The sequence below is a fragment of the Pelodiscus sinensis genome, chromosome 2 (genome assembly GCF_052426305.1).
Source record: "Pelodiscus sinensis isolate ZL-2025 chromosome 2, ASM5242630v1, whole genome shotgun sequence".
NCBI classification, from domain to species: domain Eukaryota; kingdom Metazoa; phylum Chordata; order Testudines; family Trionychidae; genus Pelodiscus; species Pelodiscus sinensis.
The window spans coordinates 243052994-243078085 of NC_143053.1; the positions used below are offsets into that span (position 1 = coordinate 243052994).

General features: G+C 42.8%; 1 protein-coding gene across 5 annotated transcripts in view; it reads left to right on the plus strand.

Annotated features, from left to right (window-relative positions):
- The window catches only part of LMBR1 (limb development membrane protein 1), a 139575-nt gene that overhangs the window by 40105 nt on the left and 74378 nt on the right, over positions 1 to 25092 (plus strand). For all 5 annotated transcript variants that reach the window (XM_006129337.5, XM_006129336.5, XM_089776779.1 and 2 more), the window contains one exon: positions 12930 to 13033. In XM_006129337.5, the coding sequence (XP_006129399.3) occupies positions 12930 to 13033 (104 nt within the window). The remainder of the gene's footprint in view (positions 1 to 12929; positions 13034 to 25092) is intronic.

The window sequence follows — 25092 nt, forward strand, 5'->3', positions numbered from 1 at the left end:
GATAGAGGTCTCTAAAAGCAGGAGTTGGGTGGAGAGGGTGCATACAGAAAAGTTCATTAGTTCCCATAAAGAAGGACTAGAGGACACCAAAGGAATGGGTAGCAGGCTTCAAACTAGTAACAGAAAGTTGTTCTTCACAAAGCAAAGAGTCAAGCTGTGGAACTCCTTGCTGCAGGAGGCTGTGAAGGCTACAACTAGAACAGAGTTTAAAGGGAAGTGAGATCAAGTGATGGAGGTTGGGTCCATGGAGTGGTATTAGCCAGGGGGTAGGAGTGGTGTCCCTGCCCAAAGTTTGTGGAAGGCTGCAGAGGGATGGCACGAGACAAATGGCCCAAGAGTCACTGTCTCCGGTCCATCCCCTCCAGGGTCCCTAGGGTTGGCTGCTGTCGGCAGACAGGCTACTGGGCTAGATGGACCTTTGGTCTGACCCAGGACGGCCATTGTAAGCTCAGGGTCGGGGGTCTCAGTGGACCACCTTGATTTTCATGCACTCCTGCTCCTGGGTGGCCAGGCTGGCAGCTCTCCTGCCCTAGATGGCCACCTTCCTGTGCCTAGTGCGGAGATCGTGGACAAGGTCCACGATGTCCGCACTAGCCCAGGCGGGTGCCCGCCTCTTGTGGTCCCGGGCAAGCTCCCGGGAGCCGCCAGCCTGGTCCCGGGAAGAGGGGGAGGGCTGGGGGGCATCGGGTGGCTGGCTCGATCCGTGCCAGGTGCAGGGTCTGCTGGCAGGCTTGCACCTGGCACGGGCACCGTAGCCAGCCCGTGCCCCTTTAAGGGGTCTGGGGCCGGGAGGGGGGCATGGAGTTTCCCTGGTGTTGGCCAGAGTGGCCACCAGGGAAACCTGGGAAGCCTTAGCCTCCCACTAGTTCGAATTAAGGGTCTACACAGCCCTTAATTCGAACTAGCTAGTTCGAACTAGGCTTAATCCTCGTAAAATGAGGTTTACCTAGTTCGAACTAAGCGCTCCACTAGTTCGAATTAAATTCGAACTAGCGGAGCGCTAGTGTAGCGCCTATTAAAGTTAGTTCAAACTAACGTCCGTTAGTTCGAACTAACTCTGTAGTGTAGACATACCCTATGTTACCTCCTTTATCTATTAGGGCCCGCACACCCTCTCTGATCACCACCTTCTTGTTAACATGCCTGTAGAAACCTTTCTTTTTATCCTTCACATCCTTAGCCAGTCGCGATTCCATTTGCGCTTTCGCCTTCCTGATAACCCCCCGGCATTCTCGAGCTATACCTTTAAACTCCTCCCTGGTCATTTGTCCAAGTTTCCACTCTTCGTAAGCTTCCTTTTTGTGCTTAAGTTCACCAAGGATTTCCCCTGTAAGCCAGGCCGGTCTCCTACCATGTTTGCCTCTCTTGCTATGCGTCATACACATAGTTAGTATATTTTAAACAATATGGAAATAAGTCTGAGGGATAGCTCTGTTAGTTTACTTAAAAAAAAAAAAAAAGAGTATTCCTATGGTTCCTTAAAAATGAACAAAAATATATAGTATCATGAGGTTTCATGTGTAAAACCCACTTCATCAGATGAGGAGCTCGAAAGGAAATAACAGACCCAAGATATTTATAACAGAGAGGAACTTGTTATATTGTAGGTCTTGTCAATTGTAGCAATTGTCAATTGTAGGTCCGGTGCTAATGAGGCTAGTTATGTGGGCTGGAAGTGTGTCACTCTTGGCTTTTGATGTGAAAATGCAGTTGTAGTCTGTGCAATTGTGTAGAATCTAAGTTAGCTGTATATTGCAAAATTTAGCGAAAGTACCTAGTGAGAACCTGATCCAAACCCTGTGGAGTCAGTGAAAGGACTTCGTCTGTCAGTGTAACTTGTATCAGGCCACGAGAGTGTGCATCTTATATGTTACATGGCTGGCAAAGTAAATGCTTCACAGTTCATAATGTTTGCTTGAGATGGGCTCCCTCTTGTGGACTTTTATCAGGTACGTGTGATGTAATGTTCCAATGGTGCCTGGTTATATTATGAAATTTCTGTTTTCTTTCTAAAGTAATTAGGAAGTGTCTAATCCCCCTCCCCTCCCAAAAAAAACCCTAGGAACATTAAGATTGCACTGTAAAGTGCTGACGTTAGGAAATAATGGCCTGAACGTACATAATTCTGTCCCCTTTTATATGCAGTGTAAGAATCTTTAGATCACTTGCTATTTCTCAACTACAGTATACTGTATCATTTTCCTTCAAGCTGTCTCATACAGTTTTTGGTAACTAGTAATTTTTCATTTTTGTGAACTTATACTATTTTCAGTATTGTAATGAAACAAATACATTTCAGACTAACACATTCTCTTAAATATGTATTTCAAAAATTTAGTCAATAGCCAAGTCTTTTTCAGAGTTTGAAAGAACAATACCGAGTTCCTCAGATGTAATATCGTGGATGAGGCAGTCAGCTACAAACCAAATTGAGCTGCAGATTGGGATGGATGATACATTCCAGTAATTCTTCCACTATTTCTCTTTTATACATTTTCTGAAGTGTGTTGTAGTAGTTGATTTGTTATCTATTTCATAGAAAATTCTCCAGTGGACTTCAGCTGGAGCGAACAGTAATGTACAATACTACAAACTGCTTTTCAATTGACAAATAGTATTTTGTCTTATAATTTAAGTCTTCATTGTAATTTGTTCACACAGGAACAGAGTGAAGGCTGCATTTTGTAACTTTTGCCTGTATAAATCAGTATCTTAATGATGTCATTGATGTACTGTAGTTGCTTCTATTCATAGTATACACTGCTATGATTTTTATTAACAAAACCTAATTTTTTAACCGTTTGTGGGTAGGGATGTGAAGGCTTAACCAGCTAAATGATGGCGCTGCAGCATCTCCCTGTCTGCTGCAGGCAGGGGACTGCTTCAGCCCTGAGGGGCCCACGACAGACAGGTGCTGCTCCAGTGCAGCCCTTACCTGCGGTGTGCCAAGGCACCCATCAGTCAGAGGCTGCTCCTATTGGGACTCTGGAGTGGCCCCTGCCATCAGTTGGTGTGGGGGAAGGATGGGATGGAGTGCTCCCCCCCCCCATTCTTTTCTCTCCTTTAATTAGTTAACCGGTTAAACATTGTTTAATTTGTTAGCCAATTAAATAAGATTTTACATCCCTAGTTGTGAGCACCTCCCTGTTTTGTTGGGTTCTTGCCTTGGTATATGATTGTAACTATTGAATATTAATGGTAACTTTTAAAAATTCTCTTAAGGCTCTTAATATGTATGTCAGCTGAGAGTCTATAGTATTCAATATGAGTAATATGTAATGAAAGTTGAACGGTCAACAATTCCTGAAAATGCAGTTAAAAATAGTAAAATTTTTACTTCTGCTGTTTTAAATGTGTCCAACAGATGGAGGTAGAACTTAATGAAACTTGCAAATACAGAAGAAGAAGCAGAGGGCTGGGATATCTAAGCTGTTTGCCAAATGTGCAAGACTGACTTGTTTGTTTCAGAATTGATAAAACTTGCTTTATTGAAAATTTCCTTTTAAATAAATTTAAAAAATTACAAAAAAGCACCTTGTGCTGATTAGGAAAGCCTTTCACTTTGATACTTCTCTGAGTTTGTACAATATTAATCTAAACCTGTAGTGTTCAACATGTTAGCAACTAGCCACATGTTGCCATTTGCCTGGTTGAGTGTGTTTAGTTCACTATAGGAGTAGTCAGAGGCAGCAGTTCAGGGAGGCAGGCAACTGGTCTGTTAGGAGCTGGTTTTTAAACAGGCTCCTCTTGTGGACTGGCTCCTTCCTGGCACCCTGCGCGGCTGCCTCTGATACGGAGGCAGCAGTGCAGGATGGCAGGAGACTCCAGAGCGCACTGGCTGCCGGCCTTGCCCCCGGGGACTATAAAATAGTTGAGGAACCGATAAGAATTTATGAGGTTACTTGACTATTCAATTAGCTGATATCTAATGTCCCTACAATGTGCCCAACAATCCTGTTCTTGGCCATTCCACACTTCTCACAGAACAGAAGATGTACCCTACATCCCAACTTGAGGATTCTCTGCTTCAGGCCATGATTTCTGTTTGATTCCAACACCTAGAAAGCTCTTGTTGAAGAAAGGTACGAGAGGGTTCTCTTGCACAGTAGGAAGTCCTTGACACGATGCACTTATCTGCAGAAATGGGTCAGGTTTCAGATTGGGTGAATGTCCCAACAAATTTTGACAACATCTGTGACTTCCACAGATTGCAGACTATGCTTTGACTCTAATAAGGTCAGGTCTATTTCCAAGTAAGAATGTTAAAAAGCTGGTAATTGGGTAATGGTGTAACCACTGAAAATTCAGTGGCTTTAAAGATGGCTCCCTGTGCGCACTGGCTGCCACCCGGCGCTGCTACCTTTGTATCAAAGGCAGCATAATAGTATGACAGTTGGCTCCTGCCTGCCATCCCCACTCCCAAGGAACTGATTGCCGCCCCACGCTGCTGCCTCTGTATCAGGAATGGGGCAGGAGCCTGTATATAACTGTTCACAGTAACCAATAAGCCCAGACTTATTGGTTTAACTGTGTTAAGTGATTATCCTATTACATCCCTATCTCTGTGTTCACCAGGCAGCAATAACAGCTTTCCACCAACGTGTAGAAGGGTATTCGTGCCCAGACACTTAGAGGTTCCTCAAGGGTGTAGTAAACCTCTTCTCTCAGCTTTGACTCTCAATGTGGAACTTAAACCTGGTACTGGAAGGACTTATTGGGTCTCCCTTCGAACCTATGGTTACCAGTTCACTGCTGTACTTATCAATGCAAACTGCTTTCTTGATAATGATTAGCTTTACCAGAAGACTAGAAGAGATTTCTGCTCTAATGGCACATCCTCACTAAATGGTATTTTTTCCTGACACGTTTATGCTCCAGTCCCGTCCAAAATTAATCCATAAGGTAACCTTCCTGTTTCACATGAAACAGTAGATTCACCTTTTAATCTTCTACCCTAAGTCCACCCGAGACAACAGGGGAGCTGTATTATATACACTAGATGTCAGGAGAACCCTGGCCTTCTGTCTGGATAGGACAGAGGCCTTCAGGAAGTCCCCTAGGCCAGTGGTCCCCAACCTTTCGGGGCTACTGCGTGTCCAGGGGCAGCGCTGCCCGCGCGCCTAGGGGTGGGGCTGGCCCAGATCATTTGGCCACTGCACTAGGCTTTTCTTTTCCATCGTGGAAAGATCCAAGGGCTCAGCAGTATCAGGCCAGAGGCACTCTAAATGGGTCACAAGTTGCATCATATGGCGATTTCAGATTTGCAGCTTGACCCTTTCAGACTCTGTTCATGCAAAATCCGCAAGGTCAATTTCATCTGTCGCCTTCAAGAATATCTGTATCTCAGAGATTGGCAAAGTGGCCACATGTGCTTCAGTCCACACTTTTGAAGAACACTATATAATCACTGTGTACTTGACAGTACTGTTATTGATCCAACTCCACAGTCCTGGTCCTCTAGAAGGGGTACCATTTGGGAGTCACCTACAGTGGAGCATCCCTGGGAACATTACTCAAATAAGTTACTCACCTTGTGCAATAACCATGGTGGTTTGAGATGCGTATTGCTATGAGTGGTCCACAGCCCAGCCCACGCTGTCTACTTATGAATTCTTGTCTATGACAGGGAAGGAACTGAGAGGGGCTTAGCCCATGCATGTTGGCTAGCCTTATGGTGCAGTATGCAGAGGTAGGCCTGCGCAAGCATTCTAAGAGACACTCTTATGAAAGTTCTCTAATTAGCAGTGCAGGGATGCAAGCACACCTACAATGGAGCATCCATAGGGACACACATCTTGAAGAGCCCTTGTTACTGTCCAAGGTGAGTAACTTATTCTTATGGTAAGAAAATATATTAACTGATTCTATAAAGAAAAATCATCAGACTGAAAATTCAATGGAGAGCAAGCTATGGTTGGTTAGAAGGGCTCAGTCAGGATACGTCTAGACTGCACGCCTCTTTCGACAGCGCGTCTAGATTACAACCAGTTCTGTCAAAAAAGCAAGCTGCTTTTTCGACAGGAATGTAGATGCTCTCTTTCGAAAAAGCACAGTTTGCATGTAATAGCGCCTTTTTTTGAAAGAGTACTTTCGAAAAAAGCGTTATTCCTCGTAAAACGAGATTTACTGCTGTCGACAAAACTGCCGCGTTGTCACTGTCGACAGAATGCGGCGGTAGTGTAGATGCAGGTATAGTTTGGTCGACAAAAGGCAACTTTTGTCGACAAAACCCTGTAGTCTAGACACACCCTCAATGTCTTACCTATTTTGTTAGATGACTAACTTATTTTGATGTTAAAATATAAACCAGTGGTTCTCAACCTGTTTAACACTGTGGGATGCACTCTATTTATTTATGTGGGCTGCATCCACATATATACTACCTGGATGGCCATGAGGATAACACATGGGCCACAGCTGTGTGCTGATTGGTCCACAAGCAGCCTGCAGATTGTGGGTTGAGAACCACTGATATATGCTGTTGCCCTGTAACATTTATTTGAGAAGTATGGAAAAATCATTTCTGCTTTGTACAATGACACTTGTGGGATCATTAATACCATTGTACAGGTTGGACCTTCCTGGTTCAGTACCCTCAGGACCTGAGCTGTCCCAGACTAGGGGAGGGTGGTGCTCCCTTGCTGACTGCTCCACTCCTGGGCTTCTTTCCCTGGGGCTTCCTGCATGCTGCTGGACCCACTAAAACTGGCCCAGCATGGTTTGTTGCCCACAACATACCTTGTTGCCCACCCCCTTCCCCAGGGTCTCTCGGGGCTCCTGGTGGGGACTGTTCGGCTGCTGTCAGTCTGGCTGCCACAAGGTATTCTCTATGGTTCCCAGCAGGGGGCACCTGGCTGCTGTTGGCCCTGCTGCTGCTGGGAGTTCCCCAGCCATCCCGTCCCACTGCTAGGGCTAGCCCTGCTTCAGATGGGGGTTTCCCAGGGTTCCTGGCCAGGACGCCACTCCACGTGGCCTTGCTAATGCTGAGGATTCCCCAGCCCAGGCACGTGCTCCCTGGCTGCTGCCTGACCCTGCTGATGCTGGGAATTCCCTGGCTGGGGCTGGGCCTCCCTGGCCAGTTCCTAGCCCTGTTAATGCTGGGAGTTTGGGACCAGAGCAGGGGTGCCCCAGGTGCCTCTTGACCCAGCCAGAACTCACCTGTTCCTGCGTTGCTCTGGGGCTCTTTGGTTCAGCAACATCCTTAGCCTTGCTGGACCATGGATGTTGCCGGATCAGAGAGTCCCAGATTTAGGAGGCTGAACCTGTAAATTGTTTCCCTTTTACAGTAACTGATGTAAGAGTTGAATTTCTACTGAAGCGATATTGAACATTGTGTTTCATAGCAAATGGTAATTGTATAACAACATTGTATAGTAAATATAAGCAAGTATATAGAAAATATCTTACAGAAGACTTCTGGTAATGGTAATGTTGAAACAGGTCATCTAAAATACATTTTTTATTTTTGAAATTACAGTTATTGAGAATAGCAATGTTTCAAGGACTGAGTTATATTTCTATCCTACAGTAGTTTTCATTTGATGTGTGGGTGGGTATATAGTTTACCTGTTACTGTGGTGTGCTGGCACTAGTAAAATAGAGAACAAAATTTAAAAACCCATTTTAAAAGACTGAGGTTTTTCCCTCAGCTCCTTACTTTAAACATCATTATGGCATGCCTACTGTCACTCTTCTTTTGTTGTTGGAAGGCTTAATCCTGTGTTCTACACGTTGATGTGGTCTAGATGAGATCTTTAGGGCTTTTCTAGGTCTACATTTATTTCTGTGTTATAAAAGTGTTTAAGATCTGAACTCAAGCTGTTACTTAAGGAATGGAATGTCAAAGGTGACACTGCCATACAAATTCTTGCCCCAGAAGCCTCATTCTGGGCACCTTCTGTTTTATAACAGTTCTTCTGTGGAACAATATAGTCCATTGGAGAGTTGGTTCCCCAGCCTATTTGGGAGATCTAGAATAGGATTTTGAAGAGCATGCTAAATTGGAGGAGGAGGAGGTTGGAAAACATGCAAAGCCCTGGAGTAATGTTTTCTTCTCAGCCTATGTTTCTTAAATGAGACCCCGTACACTGAACCAATTGCAGCTACTTTGTGGCTTCAGTTTTCATTCTCAACTGAAATGTGTGTGGCAGTAGTCAAGTTTATTGGTGACCCTAGAATGCGTAGTGTGTGAGTAAGTCAGAACTTCATAAGGAGGAACATAGTGTCCTGTCTAGCTAGAGATGCGAATAGTGGAGAACTATGCAAAATATCTCTGGCATTTTGCAAAATGTTGATTATTGCATAGATGCCCAAGACAGAGGTCTAGTGTGGGGCTGGGCAAAGTAAGATTTGCAGGCTGGATCCGACCTGGCAAGCCACTGGATCCAGTCCATGAGAACCTTTGCCGGCTCCCTGCCTGCCCCACCCCACCCCTGGTTGGTACTCAGTAAAGCCAGCCATGGACCATGTGTGCGTTGAATGCTAAGAACTGGAGGGGGGGGGGGCGGGTAAGAGGCTTCTCATGCTGCCCCTGCCCCCAATAGCTCCCATTGGCCGATTTCTGGCCAATAGCAGCTGCCTGTTTGCAGAACAGGCAGGATGTGAAGTGCCCCTCCCCCTGGCTCACAGTAGCAAACACGGCCCCTGCAGCTGCTCTGAGGATATACAGGGGCGTGGAAAGCAGGGACCCTGGCTAAGGAACCTGCTGGGCTTCTGGTTGGAAACCACTCAGGTAAGGTGTCCCAGCTAGAACTTGCCTCTGACACTCCAGCTTCTCTGTCCTCCAACCTTCTGTCCCCCTTCTGCACCTCTACCCATGTAACCCAGACTTTGTGAAACCCTGCTCCAGCCCCCATACACCTTCCCAGACACCGCTGCACCCCCTCTTGCATCCCTCTTCCCGGTCACAGCACCCTCACAGACTCTTTACCTCACTCCACTGTCCCTGGTCACAACCCAAATCCCTGCACCCCCTCCTACACTCCTGCTCCAGGTTACAACCCCCTCCCAAACCCAGCACTGCTTCCTCCTACACCTCTCCCTTAGGTTAGAATCCTCTCCTGCACCCATACCCATCCCAGACCTGCATCCCAATCTTCTGTTCCAGGTCACAACTCAGATCCCTGCACCTCTACCCTAGCTCACATTCCCCTCCCAGACCCTGAACCCCAATCCACTGCCCTCCACCCAAACTCCCTTCCAGATTCCATACCCCTATTCTTTTCCCTAAGCTCCCTTCTGTATCCAACTACCATGCCAGACCCCTCTATTTCTCCTCTATTAATATAACACTGCTCTACAGCCAAAATGCTTCTGAAATAAATGTAGTCAAACTTAACTAATTCTGGGTCACTGAGAAGGAAAATGATGCTTAAAATTGTTGATTGGCTCTAGTTTTCAAGATATGCTATTGGGTCAGTATTTACGACCCTTGACTTGCGAATGGCGGAGGATAAGTGAGTTATAAAGGGAAGGGATTTAAACCAGAAATGACTAAAATACATCTTTGACTGGATCTATGAATAAATCTATGACTGGGTTTGGACAGTACTTGCTTTTTAGGCAAAACAATGAATGATGCAATCTGAAGCTGGTATTGTGTCATACATTATATGAATTGCATCATGTTATTCCTAGAAGTCATGAATGATGCAATCATAACGAAGCTTATATCACTCTGCTGAACAAATTGCCCTATATCAGCTCTAGAAATCATACAGTGTCTTGCTCTCTTATTTGTCAGTGTTTGATTTTGCAAAGGGACACATTTCTGTTTAGTCAAAGTGAGCAGAGATGCCTCGTACTTGTGTGAACAGTGCAGATAACTTCTGCTATGTTTGTAGTGAAGTGACTTTTGCATCACAAAAGCGCAGTATGACCACTATGGTTAAGAAAGCCTATCACCTGTATTTTGGCTGCAAAATTGGAGATCAGGACAAGAGGTGGGCCCCACACATATGCTCAACACTTGTGCAACAAATCTTCGCCAGTGGTTGAACAGGAAAAGGAAATCTATGCCTTTTGCAGTGCCAATGATTTGGAGAGAGCCAACTGATCATACCAGCAATTGTTACTTCTGCATGGTGCCTCCAGTTGGGAAAGGTGTGTCAAAGAAGAAAAAGTGGACTGTGCATTATCCAAACATTCCATTAACTATACGCCCAGTACCCCACGGAGAAGGACTGCTGGTTCCTGATGCACCAGAATCATTCTCACTTGAGTCAGATGAGGAAGAGGATGAAACTTCTGGTCCTGAACCATCAATATCACAGGACCCACATTTTCTCCCATCCTCCTCCTCTGAACCACACCTAATAACACAAGGTGAACTGAATGACCTTGTCAGGGATTTGGAATTACCCAAGAGTAAGGCAGAGCTGTTGGGCTCCAGACTACAGCAGTGGAATCTCCTGGCAGGTGATGTTAGGGTTTCCATGTTCCGTGACCGTCAAAAGGATCTTGTCCCATTCTTCTTCATGGAAGGTGATCTTGTAGCCTGTAACAACATCGATGGTGTGATGGCAGCCCTCAACATCGTTCATGATCCAGATGAATGGAGACGGTTCATTGATTCATCGAAGACGAGTCTTAAAGCTGTTTTGCTGCATGATGGCAATGTTTTGCCATCAATTCCAGTTGGTTATGCAATCCATATGAAGGAAGCCTATGACAATATGAAATAACTTTTGAGGTGCATAAACTATGACCAACGTCAGTGGTAGCTTTGTGGCGATTTGAAGGTTGTTGCTCTCTTGCTTGGTCTGCAGACTGGATACACAAAGTACTGTTGTTTTCTCCGCGAAAATGGGATAGTCGTGCAAGAGATTCCCACTACATCAAGATAGATTGGCCACTCCGACAGTCATTGGAGCCTGGGAGGAAAAGTGTTCAGCATCCACCACTTGTTGAATCAAGGAAGATTTTGTTACCACCCTTACACATCAAGCTGGGTCTGATGAAGAACTTTGTCAAGGCCACGGACAAAACACAAGCAGCTTTCAAGAACCTCTGTGGAAAATTTCCAAGGTTAAGTGAAGCTAAGATAAAGGAAGGTGTCTTTGTTGGTCCTCAGATTCGTGAATATCTTTTGAGATGATGCATTTGACCATGCACTGCATGGCAAGGAAAAGACGGCATGGAAAGCCTTCCAGTTAGTGGCAATAAATTTTCTTGGAAACATCAAGGCAGACAACTACAGGTTATTGGTGGAAAATCTCCTCAAGGCATACAAAAGCCTTGGTTGCAACATGTCACTAAAGATACATATTTTGCGCACTCATCTATATTTTTTTCCACCGAACTGCGGAGCAGTGAGCAACGAGCACGGCAAGCAATTTCACCAGGACATTGCAACAATGGAGAAACGCTATCAGGGCAAATGGAGCTCATCAATGCTTGCAGACTATTGCTGGACAGTGACAAGAGATGCTCCATTTAATGAATACAAGAGACAAGCCAAGAAGCGCCGAGTAGACACTGAATAGGACTAAACTATGTACATAATAGTTTTTTACCTTTTGTTTCATAATAAATTTTATTTATATAACCCTTTTGCTGATTTTTAGAGTGTTACATAAACAGGACAGGTGAAATAGTATCATGTAAAGCAACCATAAACACATGAAAAGACCTCGGTTTACAATTTATGATTAAAACTCTACTATCTACACAATATACATAGATGTAAAATGTAAAAACTTAAATATCTTGGAAACAGTAGCCAATCAGTTGTTTTAATTGTCATATTTGAATTCAGCACATCCAAATACATAATAAATAGCACATTTTATCTCTGAAGCAGACGACTTCTAAAAAATTGTAGACCAGTGTAATGGAAGCATGCCGGCCCTCGACCCCTTACCACATTTTTGGAGTGTCCCCTCCCCCATCAAAAATATTGCCCACCTCTGCCCTGGTCTAGGGTAATATCTTCAGCTCTTCCATCAGTCCCCTCCTCTGTCTTGGCTTCGTTTTCTTTTAGCCAGCAGTTGATTTCAGTGAGACATGGGTAAAATGGCAATATCTGCATTTGATGTAGAGATGGTGTTGTCTGTGTATTGGTAGCATTAAAGTCCATGTTGTGCCTCAGTCCCCTCTAAAGGGAAGAATTGGTGAGGGAATAGAACTGAGCCTTCCAGGAATCAGTGTTGAGATGAGACTTCATACATGAAATTCCTATTTTGTATAGACCTCTTAAAATGATAATGCTGCTCGAGATTGTACCATATTAAGGTATAATCTCTTCAAGTTTCATAGATTAAGCAATTCTGGGTTACTATTTGATGTCGAATGGAATGCTTCAAAGAAAAGCTCAGTATTCTGCAGGAAATGGAGTTAGATGTCAGCAGGTGGCACCTTGGAACCAGTATGGTGCTGTTGGTTAGAAAGGTGCTTGAACACTAAGCTAATTGGGTTTAGATTTACAAAGGAATTTAGGCCTGTAAAGATGCAGGTAAGTGTTTCTTAGCGGAGTTATAAAAGTACTTGAATTAAGTGTCAAATTCCCATTGCTTAGGCAACAAACACCATGTCCCCTGGATAAAATTAATACATTTTAAGAAACTATTTTTATAGTGTAAAAATCCCTGGTCACTCTTCACAAAAAAGAGTGCTGTAGAAAAAATAATTTTTGTAATTGCAGTCTGCCTTCAAAACTATCCAGCTGTTTCAGTTAAATAAGGCAATACTTACTTTTGGCTTAAAATTTCAGGGAATTGAGGGTGTTGCCTTTCATTGATGGGTCATGAAATCTTATGTCCATGTAAAATCTTCATTTACTTTTATATATAAATTATTACACATATTGTGTTTCTATCAATATAAAGCCCGCCTAGTTGAAAGGCAGTTCAGTAATGTTAGGAATTTTAATAAGTTTTAATTTAAGTTTCTTAAGTTTCTTAAGTAATATAAACATTTTCTTTTTATTTTAGGATTGTGGAATCTTGCGTCTCTTTTTTCCAATCTTTGTTTATTTGTGTTGATGCCCTTTGCTTTCTTCTTTCTGGAATCAGAAGGATTTGCTGGCTTAAAAAAGGTAGGCCAATATATTATTTGTGGAATTATTAATGCATAAATACCACGTCCCAAAATTATAATTACAGAATCATCGGGCAACTCATGATTTTTTTTTACAGTGAGACTGTAAAGGGGAGCATATATAAACTTTTGATTTTACTGCAGTTACATACAAACTGGTACAGTATCAAAATATTCAATGGCTTCTGTACAGCTCAGACCACTCTTATGGGCTAGTTTCTGTGCATATATTTTATTGTAATGAGTTCATTACATAATTTATTAAGTTACTTAGGCTCAGTTTGCACTAAAAAACATTGAGTAGCTAATTCCCCCTTTGGAGCTCACCTTTGCAGGTATGCAACAGCAAGCAGGCATGACTTCCCTTAGGGAGGGATAGCCATACTGCCTGCCCTGCACACACCCTTATAATGGTGGTTCATCTGTATAGTATATGTATTGTATAACCCTTACTTCTGTTTGGTATTATTTATTAAATGATTTAAACTGTGCTCAGCATTGTGCAATGTATAATATATAGAGAGTAACTGCCTTGAATAATTTAAGATATAAGCAGTATACATAAAGTGGGAAGGAGATTTCTAGGGTTCTTGTGGCTCTTCTTTGAGTGATGTCCCCATCAGTGCTCAACGGTTAGTAATGGGTCACCCTAGAGCCGCAGATCAGAGCTTTTGCAGTAGTTGTGAGTTGGGCTGCGCGAGAGGCGCCTTGTGCCATTCGTGCCTGGGCACCTCGCGCACGCGTGGCTCAACCCTCCCCCTTCATTTCCTTGCTTACCATCCTTGGTCACAGACGCAGCTCCTCTCTTGTCTTAGGCATTTGTTCTCCTCATGTAGTTAATTAAGGATTTCTCATAGTTTTTCTTCTAGTTGATTGTTCAGCAGTTAGATTTTCGTATTCCAGTTGCCTGTCTACAAAAATTTTTTTTAGTTTTTGAGGGGACTGTGGAACAGTGGTGGCATTATCTGAGGCAAGCTGCCTCATGGTGGGTAGTCTCCCTCCTGTTTTTTCATTCCCCCATTTAAAAAAAAAAAAAAAAAAGAGAAATCAGAAGATGAGAAGATGACACAAAGAAGAAGGCAGGAAAGATTAACTGCTGCCCAGAAACCTCCTTGGAGGCCCACAACTTCAATGCAATGCTGGCCTTACTGGGGTTTAAAAAGTGTGATGCATGCTGAGACCTCATGCCTGTTTCCAATGGCCACTCGTTGTGTATTTGTTGTCTTGGGGAAGCTCACGTACCCCCAAAATATCAGCATTGTCACAGCCTCACGGCAAGAGCCAGAAAAGATAGGGAGCTTTGGCTCCCCATGATTCCATTTGAAAAGGTCATGCAGCCTTCTGAAGAGTCACAGCCACCTTGACCTCTTGTGGAGGCTGCTAAGAAAAGGGCTGCTTCTTCCTTGCCCCAGAAACTATTGAAGAAGAGAGCCTCCCTTGTAGGAATGTTAAATATCGATTAATTAACTAATCAAATAGTTGATGGGATTTCCATTGACTATTCGATTAGTCAATAAGGACTGGCGCATGTTCTGCCGTTATAATGTACAAGAGCCTCTGTTGGGTCTCTCGTACATTTCAAAGATTGAAGTGCTGTGTGGAGCCCGGGGCCAGCTGGGAACCCTCCACTGACCCCAGGCTCCATGTGGGCACTTCTGCTTTGAAATGTACAAGAGCTCCTTCTGGGGCTCTTGTACATTTCAAAGAGGAAGCGCCACCGCTGTGCCCCTGCCCCGTCCCATGGAGCTGGAGCTGGGGGGGGGAGGGGAAACAGGCTTTTAAGCTGGCTCCCCCCAGCACTCTCCCCCCTCCCCCCGCCCCCGCTTGCTGCCTCTGTGTGATAGAGGAAGCAAGGGGTCTGGAAAGCGATTAATTGATTAGTTGCTTACATCCCTATTCCCTGGTGAGATCTCTTCCTCCCACCCCATCTCCTAAAGTAAGTAAAGGAGATGAACCCTGCACCTTTGGTACTGCAGTGCTGAGACCATCCACCGGTACCACTTCTGCCACTTCCCTTAACATTTTGGTGCCGACCCAGTCTTCCTCTGCACCAGATAGGTCCTATTGGGAAGCCTCGGCACGAGAGCCAACATCAATCCAAGATCTGGCGCCAACAAAAATCTCTGCACCGGCACCTAAACAGCCACTCTGCAGACGATCAGTGACGTCTTCCACTGTATCAGCATCGGCCTCAATGCTGCCTCCCTCAGGAGCCCAGGCGCCAGGGGAAGACGTTCCCCATGATGATTGCTCAGCACTACCGGGACCCTCTTATGTACTATCAGCACGGGACAGGAATGGCAGACAATATGTTTCTCTCCCTCCATCTAGGGAACCGTCTCTGTGGCATTTTCACTCTATATTTCCCCATACTATGTGAGGTCTACAGTACTGTCTGAGCACACTGGATTTGGGGAAGAGGACCAAAGAGTGTTTTTTCATCTCAATATTCCTCCCCTACTACATCTTGTTACAACTAATCCCACCCTGAGGCCCTGACTGGTCTAGTGGTGTGGGTGTGTGTGTATGCAAAGTCTCCTCCCCCCATCGCGCGCATGGCACCAGACGGAATCACCAGTTGTTCAAAACTGCTGATGGCTCCTTCTAAAACTCCTCCCTGGCATCGTGGGGGCAGGGACTGAGAGATTTTTGCATGCTCCCTGCCCTTCATGAGAGCACATGAAATCTCCCTCACCCCCCACACACCTTGGGGCACGCAGTGTGTAGAGGGAACCACCCCTTCTGCCTAGGCCCAGCCCCTTCCGGGCTTGGAGTTGGCTGGGAACGATTGTCAAAATTGGTGAGGTGGCCCCCCCTTACAAATATTATTGCCCACCCTGTTATAATTAATTAGCTATACTGCTTGTTCATGTCAGCTCCAATAACTTGTGTGCATGTTGCATGCACAGCTGTTGGAAAACTTTCCCTCAACTGCTCCTGTCAGGTTGGCTGTGGAGCCCCCTGGAGTGGCACCTTCATAGGATATAGGTTCCTGTTATCTGGTGCCTCCTCAGTTCCTTCTTGCCACCAGTGACAGTTGCTGGAACTGCGGTCGCTTGTCTGGCTGTTGACAAGCCAAAAGGGGAGGACCGTGATAAGGTATGTGGTTGTGATGGGTCGTCTGCCATACCCTGGCCCTATAAGGGTTAAAACCCAGCCTGGGAGAGGGCTGGAGTGGTGTGGCTGTGGAGCCAGTAAATGTGGTAGATGGAGCATTTTAGGGCCCTGCTGAGGGCAGTATAAATAGAGGCTCCTAGAGGGATGTTGAGAGACTCACTCTTGCTCCAGTGGTGGAGCAGGAAGGACTTAACTGCCAGGGAAGCTAGAGACTTCCTGACCCAGAGCGGAGCTGGGGAAGCTCTGGCCAGGCAAGCTCCTTGGCTGCAGGGTCTGAAGCAAGGCCTCAGGTTATTAAAGCTGCGGGGGGAAAGGAGGGGTTGCCAAGGTAAGCAAAGGGAGCAGGTCCACACCCTTCTGCCAATGAGGAGTGGCCATTTCAGACTGCAGTTTGCCTCTGTGGTAGGGACTAGATGACGACTGGTAGTGAGTCACTAAGGAAAGTGGGTTTGGGGGTTCCCTGGGAGGGAGGACCCCAGCATGTGGGGGCAGTGCAGCAGGTCAGTACCCAGGAGGGGAGGACACCATTGTCTGGGAGGGATGCGGGTCCTAACATAAAGTGGTAGAGGATAAAAGTTAGCAGCAGGCAAGACATTGGCCTGAAAGGGGTGCTCCAGGGTTGAAGAGCTAATTCCCAGAGCAAGAGTCCAGCAAGAGGTGCCATGATGGTGAGGCCTGCCGTGTTACTGTGGTCAATCACAAAATATAGTTATTCGGCCTGTAAATGATGCCTATGTCAAAGTAAAACAAAAGACAGGACTATGCAGCACTTTAAAGACTGACAAGATGGTTTATTAGGTGATGAGTTTTCGTGGGCCAGACCCACTTCCTCAGTAATAGTATTACTATTACTATGTCAAAGTATGCATTTTTCATCCAAAAAGCGGCATGCCTGTTTCTCAGATTCACAGAATAGATAACTGTACTCAGAGACCTTGTGAACTTCAACTTTACCATGAACTTGTTGAGTCATTGCAGGTCTAAAATGGCTCCAAGCTGATGGGTGGGGTCGAGGCACCAACAGAGGACATAGGGAAGAGGAACAGATTCCATTCTGTTTGTTGATGTAATACATGGCAGTAATTTTATCCATCATAACTTCCATGTACTGTCCTTGTAGCTGGGCCACGATAGAGAAAACCAGCTTGATCTACTTGCCATCCAGAGCAGCAGAAACTGCCCAATTTTCTGCTCCTTCTAGAAACCCAGCACAGGCTTCATACTGGACACACAGTTGCTATCCTGGAAAGGCTGCCTGTTGTATGCCTCTTCTTTGATCCCTCTCATGCACAAGGGACAGGGTGGAGATAATTCTGGTGGCCTCAATGATACTGGTACACCATGTTCTTGGAGCTGCCAGTGGATGCCCTGATCACATTGCCTTACGTCCCCAACCTAGGACCAAAGTCAGCTCAGGACCACAGTCATTTTCAACACCCCAGCCACTAATACCTCCACCTCATGACCTGGAAGCTTCATGGCTGAACTCTATGGAGCTTCTGTGCTTGGAACCAGTAAGGGAGGTCTTACTCAGCAGCATGAAATTCTCCACTAGGGCCACATATCTTGGAAAGTTTACTTGCTGGCATGACCAGCACCACGCATCTCCATTAGAGATGCCTATACCTCGCATGCAGTGTTCCTTCTAAGCTGCAAGGCCGCACAGCTTCACAGGTGATTAATCAGCCCTGCTCAGTCAGTGGCTTAGGACTATGAATGGAGCTGATTGACTGGGAGGGACTGATTAATCAACTGTGCTACTGTGCAGTTTAAAGGGAACACCGCTCTCATTCTAGAGTACCTTCTGCACCTTAAACAGCAAGGCATGGCTGCATCATCCATAAAAGTACACCTTGCTGTTATCTCAACTTTCTCCCTAGAACAGGGCTATTCAACTTTGGAAGTTCCAGTGGCCACAATGATACTCGTGGCACATGCCGAGGGCCAAAACTTAAGTGTGGTTGCATATAGCAAATATATATGCAAATAGCTTCTTTCACACTGATGGGCATGAATGCAAAGATTAAGGCAAGACTATACAACACCGCAGGCTGCATTTAAGTTAGTTCTGCTGATATTAATAAAATGCAATATTTACCCAATTTCCACCCATGTAACAGAACTTTTAACAAGCAATGACAGTTCAGGAATTTAACGACTAAAACACAGAAGACCATTGTATTGGCTACTTTTTTTGTTTTGGCTCCCACCTATCGGCCGCGTGTTGAGCCCCATGTAAACCCAAACTGCACCATGGGCTGCGGGCTGCATGCGGCCCACGTGCCACGTGTTGAGTAGCCCTTCCTTAGAAGCATCTGAGTACTCCATCTTTGCTAACACCATGGTTGGCCAGTTCTTCAAGGGATTGGAACAACTATACCCTCAGATTAGACAGCCTTTTCCTGTGTGGGAACTTAATATGGTCCTCTCCAGGCTAGAGGGGGCCCCCATTTGAATCACTGGTGACTTGTTCCCTTCTCTGTCTGTTGTGGAAAGCAGTATTCCTGGTCACCATTATATCAGCAAGGAGGTTAAAGGACCTTACCTCAGACCCACATAACATGGTCTTCCACAACGATAAAGTGCAACTCACCTGCCTTTCTTCCTAAGTTTGTGTCAAGGCTTCCCTTGTCAACCGATCCACATCTTGACTCACGCCCTGTGCCAACAATCAGCTGAGTTGGCACAGCGTGGCAGCCATTTTTATTTTAATGAAGCCAGGGATATTTAAATCCCTGCTTCATTGACTATGTCAGGTAGCCTATTTTACATGCCTCTGTCGGCAGAGGCATGTAGTCTAGACATACTCACCGTGTGCTCTCACCCAGCATGCTAGAGATGATGCAGCCTTTGGCACAGTGGTGCTGCAAATAGCAAACCCACGAACTCTGACCCTGCCTCTTAAGTTCCTGCTTGGGAGTCATCTGCTTGGGAATCTACATGAGGAAGCTCTCAAAGAAGAAAAAACAGTTACTTACCATTCATAGCTATTGTTCTTTGAGCTGTGTTGCTCACGTCCCTTCTAAGACTGAACCACCTACCCCTTTGTTGGAGCAGTGCTGGCAAGAAGGAACTGAAGTGGTGGTGGGTCATCAGGGTTCTGTGTACTGCGCCATTGAGGTGTGACTCCAGGGGACACCTGAGCTAACCAGACAGGTATTAATAGGAGAAAAAACTTCTAGCTACTATGCAAAGTGTGTGCACACACACAACTAATCAGAATGGACTTGAGTGACACATCTCAAAGAACAACAGTTACAGAATAAATAACCGTTTTTTATTTACTCAGACATATAGTAGTACTAAATGTATTTTGTCCTCATTTAGTTAACTTTGAACGTTTTGTTCTGTTGGATTTAGTTTTGTGATTGTGTACTGGTATGTTAGCCTTTAACATATGTGGCAACAACAGCCATGTTGTCTCTGTACATGCTTTTGTGCTGAAATAGGATTTTTATGTGTGTGTTTGAACACTGAGGGTTTTCCTTTGGTTGATGTTACATTGCAAGTTGTGGCATAGCCCATAGCTAGCGAGTTGGTTGGCACTATTTGTATGATGAATAATTTTCCTATTTAATATTTTGTTACAGAAACCTTTACAATCTTTTTCAATTTAAATCACATTGATACAGATTGGTTTATTTTTTAACTCTCCCCTCCTCCCTCCAAATTACTGTGGCTTTTTTCCTCCCTAAGTGTATCTTCAAAATGGCACATGGCCCCTCTTATAGGCTTCTATTGATTCCCCTGGGCAACAGTTTTAAAACAAAACAAAACAGCCATTTGCGTATTGCACAGAGATGGAGATACGGAAATTAACTACTCACCATGGACGGATGCAGTACATGTACTCAAAATCAAACTAAACATGATTCTCTGCCTAGTTTTTAATTAAATCACTATGTTAATTCAAACAGGACATTTGAGGCCTAAGGGGGTTGACTATGTCCCTTTTTAAAGGTCTTAAATGGCCTTTCTTCTCTTCCTTACTACAGTGTGGTTTCATTTTATTGCAGCTATAGCTTTCTCTATGTTCTTTATTTTTCTATAGCTCTAGACAGTAGGAAAACAATTGTAAAAAGCTAGCAATACTAGAATGTATGTTGGTTCTCAGTAAATAGAGAAGTTATGCCATTTGTCAGCTTACTTTGCGGTATGTGTCACAATGGTCAATGCTAAAACCAGAATGTTACACTATTCTGCTACATAAATTGCATGAAGTTGACAGTGTTTGTTGTTTTAGTCACCTGCTCAAATATTACAATCTTTTCTATATTTGTTTAAATTCTCTTCCCTTCTGAAGAAGTTGCCTACTCTAATGGAAGAATGTGCTTAGAGAGGTCTTTTTTTGAGACACTCCTCACTCTTTGTTGTTTATCACTGTTTATCCATCACACTAGAATACTTCTGTAGGGTAGAGTAGTTGCTTTCAGTCATGTCTCCTCATGTCCAAAATAACTCCTTCCCTCATCTTGCCTCACAAAAAGAGACATGAAATATCTGAATCTGTCTTAGAATGTGTGTCTACAGTTAACAGTAGTAAAGCTTCCAGGTGTGCCAGCGCAGTATGCATTCAGTATATGTGCATACTGATGTTTGAAGTGGTTATGCATTTTGAAGAGTAGGTAGCTGCTCTAACTTTACCTTTGTGTTATGGTTTATTTTGATGTCACTTCAATTTAGTTGAGTTTCATATTTGAAGTTCAAGAAAAAGATGTTCAGGAGTAATTTACTCGTAAGAAATTCTAAATGGTGAACTTCTGTTCATCACAGTGACAAACTAATATTTAGTTATTGCAAAATCATAATTGTATACTTTTTAAAGTCTTTATGGTGTACTTTACCTTAATACCAATCTTTGTACTTGAAGTCATGGCATAAAGTTTAACATGAGCGACAGCAACATCCTGACCAATTATCCAAATTATCCAGACATCCCAAAATGTTCAGAACACAGTGCAAAGAGTCTGTGGATTAAGAGGTTAACTCCTAGAACATCAAAAGAAGTGCTTGATAATAAAAGCAAATAGTACAAAAATTTGAGGTGACTTCCTTGCTTAATTAATTAGATAGACCAGGTGGAAGCGAAGAGGCCAGTGCTGGTGCTCAGAATGTCTATAAAGCTGAGCAACATGACAGCACAATAGAGGAGGAACAAAGATTTTTTTAATATACTTCTATCCTGTGTCACAGTTTGAAATTGTCCTGGTTTATGTCCCTTTTGGCAAACTTACATAAAAGTGACCCTGTACTGTATTTTATGACCAGATGACTTTTTCCCCCCAGTGGCTAATTTGTATCAGGCCTCCATCTTAAAGAGACACAGAAATGAGTAGGAAGTCCAAACCAGCTTGTCTCAGTGAGCTTTCATTGCATTCTTTCATTATTTTTGCTCGTTTTTGCCACTGATCATCCATAAATTCTTGAAATGAGTGATTAAGGAAGTGCTGCTTAGTGTTAGTGGCACATACACATTCTTGGTATGGTCTCTTTTTTTCTTTTTCTTTTTCTTTTTTCTTTCTTTTTTTTTTTCTTTCTTTCTTTTTTTTTTTTTTTTTTTGGTGGGTGAGAGGAAATCGTGTACTGCACAAACTAAAAGGAAAACTCCTGCTGGGAACCTTTCAAGGAAATTTAACTTGCATAATGTTTTGATCTTGGTGTTTATTACAGAAAATAGAGTAATATTTCACCAGGTATTGTTATGTGTCAACTAGTACCCCCATCTTTGTCAATATCTTCCCCCCCAAAGCTTCAGTGAAGCTTATTTTAATAGTACATCTTAAAAAATGCAGCCGTTTATTCTTATGCTTAAGATAGGCAAAACATATTGGCAAAACAGCAGCAATATGTTAGTGCCTGCTAGAATGTCTATAGTATCGTCAAGCCCTATTTCTGCTACCTATGTAATTTGGTCCTTCTAAAATCATTAATAAAAATTTAGTATATAGAATCCAGTCCAGATGTAAATTTTAAAAGGAAATTTATAATATGTTTCTTGTCATTACTGTTAATAATCAGGAAGAGGTTTTTAGAGCACAAATTTTAAAATACCTGAAACACAAAGCCAAAAGTAAAGACCCATAGTTTGCATTTAGGCATTTAAAAATTAAACTCAGAGAATCGAATATAGCTCAACAAATCTTATTTTTCTGTTACTTTTCCCCGCTCCCAAAAAAGCAGTGTACTGCAACTTGTTCAGAGGGTGTAATGTGCAACAACAAGTTTTCCTGTTATTCAAAAACATTTAATAGCACTAATTTATAAATAGCAAGGACCCTTTCTAAGTTACGTTAATTTTTCAACTAACATTAAATTCATACAGCATCAAAAGAAAGTAATTTTTCTCTTTGAGGCTATTAATCTCTGGTGCTTACATTTTGCAGTCCACAGGTTGCTTTATTGGAGATCTCAGCCAAACCAAACCACAAAATAGCAAGTTTGGAGATGAGTGTCAGTCTTACCTTTCAACTTTATTACTTTTTTTTTTGAATGGGAGTGGGAATGCGAAATCTGGTTTAGTCACACCCTTGGTTATTTTTAAAACAGAGGAATGTTCCAAGGCTTGCTTTATGTATCAGTAGGATTCACTGGATTAATTATGTAGAATGTAGGAGTACTATAAAGTATTTATGTTCTTCAGCACTTTCCTTGAGGCTTCCATAATTGTAACTGATGGTTTTGATTTGAAGTATTTAACCACCGTTATTATCAGTTATATTTTCATAGGTAAGATATTACCACAGGTCAGGCAGCAAAAAATATTATAGGGAAAACTGTCAATTCTGTTTGTGTTTTTAGCTGTAGAAAAATTGTAACAACATCACTGAAAATAAGCTTAACTCTGATATTGGCACACCCTTGAATGAAATCCATATTTATTTTATTAGATTGTTATTTTACTTGATTTTTCCGGAAAAATTATTTGAGGTTGGAAGAAGAATCTTTGTTTATTTAGAAGAAGCATTTTGCTTCACATTTTATGACTCCAATACCCACAAGCAACTGTGAGTAATGGTTCACCAAATAGCTGTGAGGTGCACTGTTAAGAGTGTGTGTTTATTTGGCATTTAAGCTCATATTTATTTGGCTATAAAATCATTCAGCATGAACTAAATCTTTAGTACTCTGATCTTAGTGAAATGTTTACTAGTATGTAACTGAATTATTTTACATTATATTGCAACCCATTTACTTGTTCCATTAGTAGCACCAGAGACAAAAGTTGTTTAATCAGTCACATCAAAGGTAGCTGTGTTTTTTAGGAGGGTACTTTTGACATGAGCTAACATCTGAAGTTCAGATATCAGGTCAATTTAAAAAAAATATCTTCAGTAATTAAAAATCACTTGGCTTAAAAATTTTCATTAATTTTTGATAAGGAATGAGATCCTGATTAAGCTTCTAATTTGTAAGGTAGAGTCTAGTATTCATTTTTCTATTAAAATAAAAGTATATTTAAAATTAACTGTTAGCCAAACATGTAATCAGTGGTTTTGAAGATAAACACAATGTAGATAGTTCCAGACCTTGCAATAAGCATGGTGCCATGTTTTGGCTTTGAATTCAAACATTGCTGCTATTCGCATCTCAAACCAGAATGTGGCTTATAATTCATAGTATTCATCTTAATTGAAGACTCAACTATTTAAGCATAGTAATAGCTTAAGAGGTGGGAGGAAATGGAAGGTGAGACATTGCAACGTACGTGGTAAAGCTTGTTGCAACTGTAATTTAGACATTTCATTGATCAATTACTATTGATGTGTTTAATTTATGATTATATTTAAACTTCTGAGTCACGTGAATCTTAAATGTTTAGAATATTCATAAGTTATCTCCAGGATGTCTTTTAAATGTAATACATTTCCTCTCATTGCAGCCTTCCTTTCAAGCTTTAAATTTTTCCTCAGTGACCCCAGAGAGAGCATGGAAGGACAAGCACTTTCTCTTCTGGTGTTTAAGAAAAAGAAACATATCACTGGATAATCAGTCTCCTTATGTTCAAATGTGTCCTGAGGACACACAGCTACCATGATGCCAGTGTTTGTGTAAAGAAGGACATGTTCTAGGCCAAACATGTATTTGAGTAATGGAGATATTTTCTTATTTAGTAACAGAATATTGGTATGTATTTATGGAGTAGAAGGTGTTGTCTGCGCTGTTGTCCTACATTTTTGAATGGCTCCAGCTGTAATGCATTGCCACCTCTCTCTTAGGCCAGGTCTTCATTAACGGGGACGGTTGAATCAAGATACACAACGCCAGCTGCATTAATTACATAGCTGAAGTTGACATACCTTGATTTGAATTTCCCTGCTGTTCCCATAGCAGGAGGTCGATGGGAGCAAATGCCCCTGTCAGCTTCCTTTACTCCTCATGGGAGCAGAGTACTGCCACCAGCGGGGTGTCCTCTGAATTCGATTTAATGGGTCTTAATTAGGCCCACTATATTGAACTCCAGAAGATCATCGCAATAACGTCGATCTTAAACTGACTCAGTAGCTAAGTTTGTAATAAGTTTGTAATAAAGTAACTTTTTAAAAAACTTAATTTATTTAAATAAGGAGTATTTTGTTTAGCTCACAGGCTTATGTGAAAGTATTAAAATTGATATTTGGGCCTACAGCTGTCTCCTTTGGAATAGCTTGCTTGCTGTTTGTTATTTTTCCTCAGCTTTGAGGAGGGGGAGAATCCAGAAGCATTCTTGTTTTGTGGTTTTCTATATGCTTTCTTTCTAATTTTATTTCAAAGAAACTCAACTCCCAGTGTTATAAACTTACATGTCAAGCTTACTTTTGTAAGCAGAAGTTGCCATTTACCTCACATGAAAGTGATTGCATTACTTTTCATCCAAGCATGTGAAATTGCTTTTGTGGTGACATGTAAAAGGATTTTTTATTGTGTGAACATTATTTTCATAATAAAACAAAAGGAAGCAAC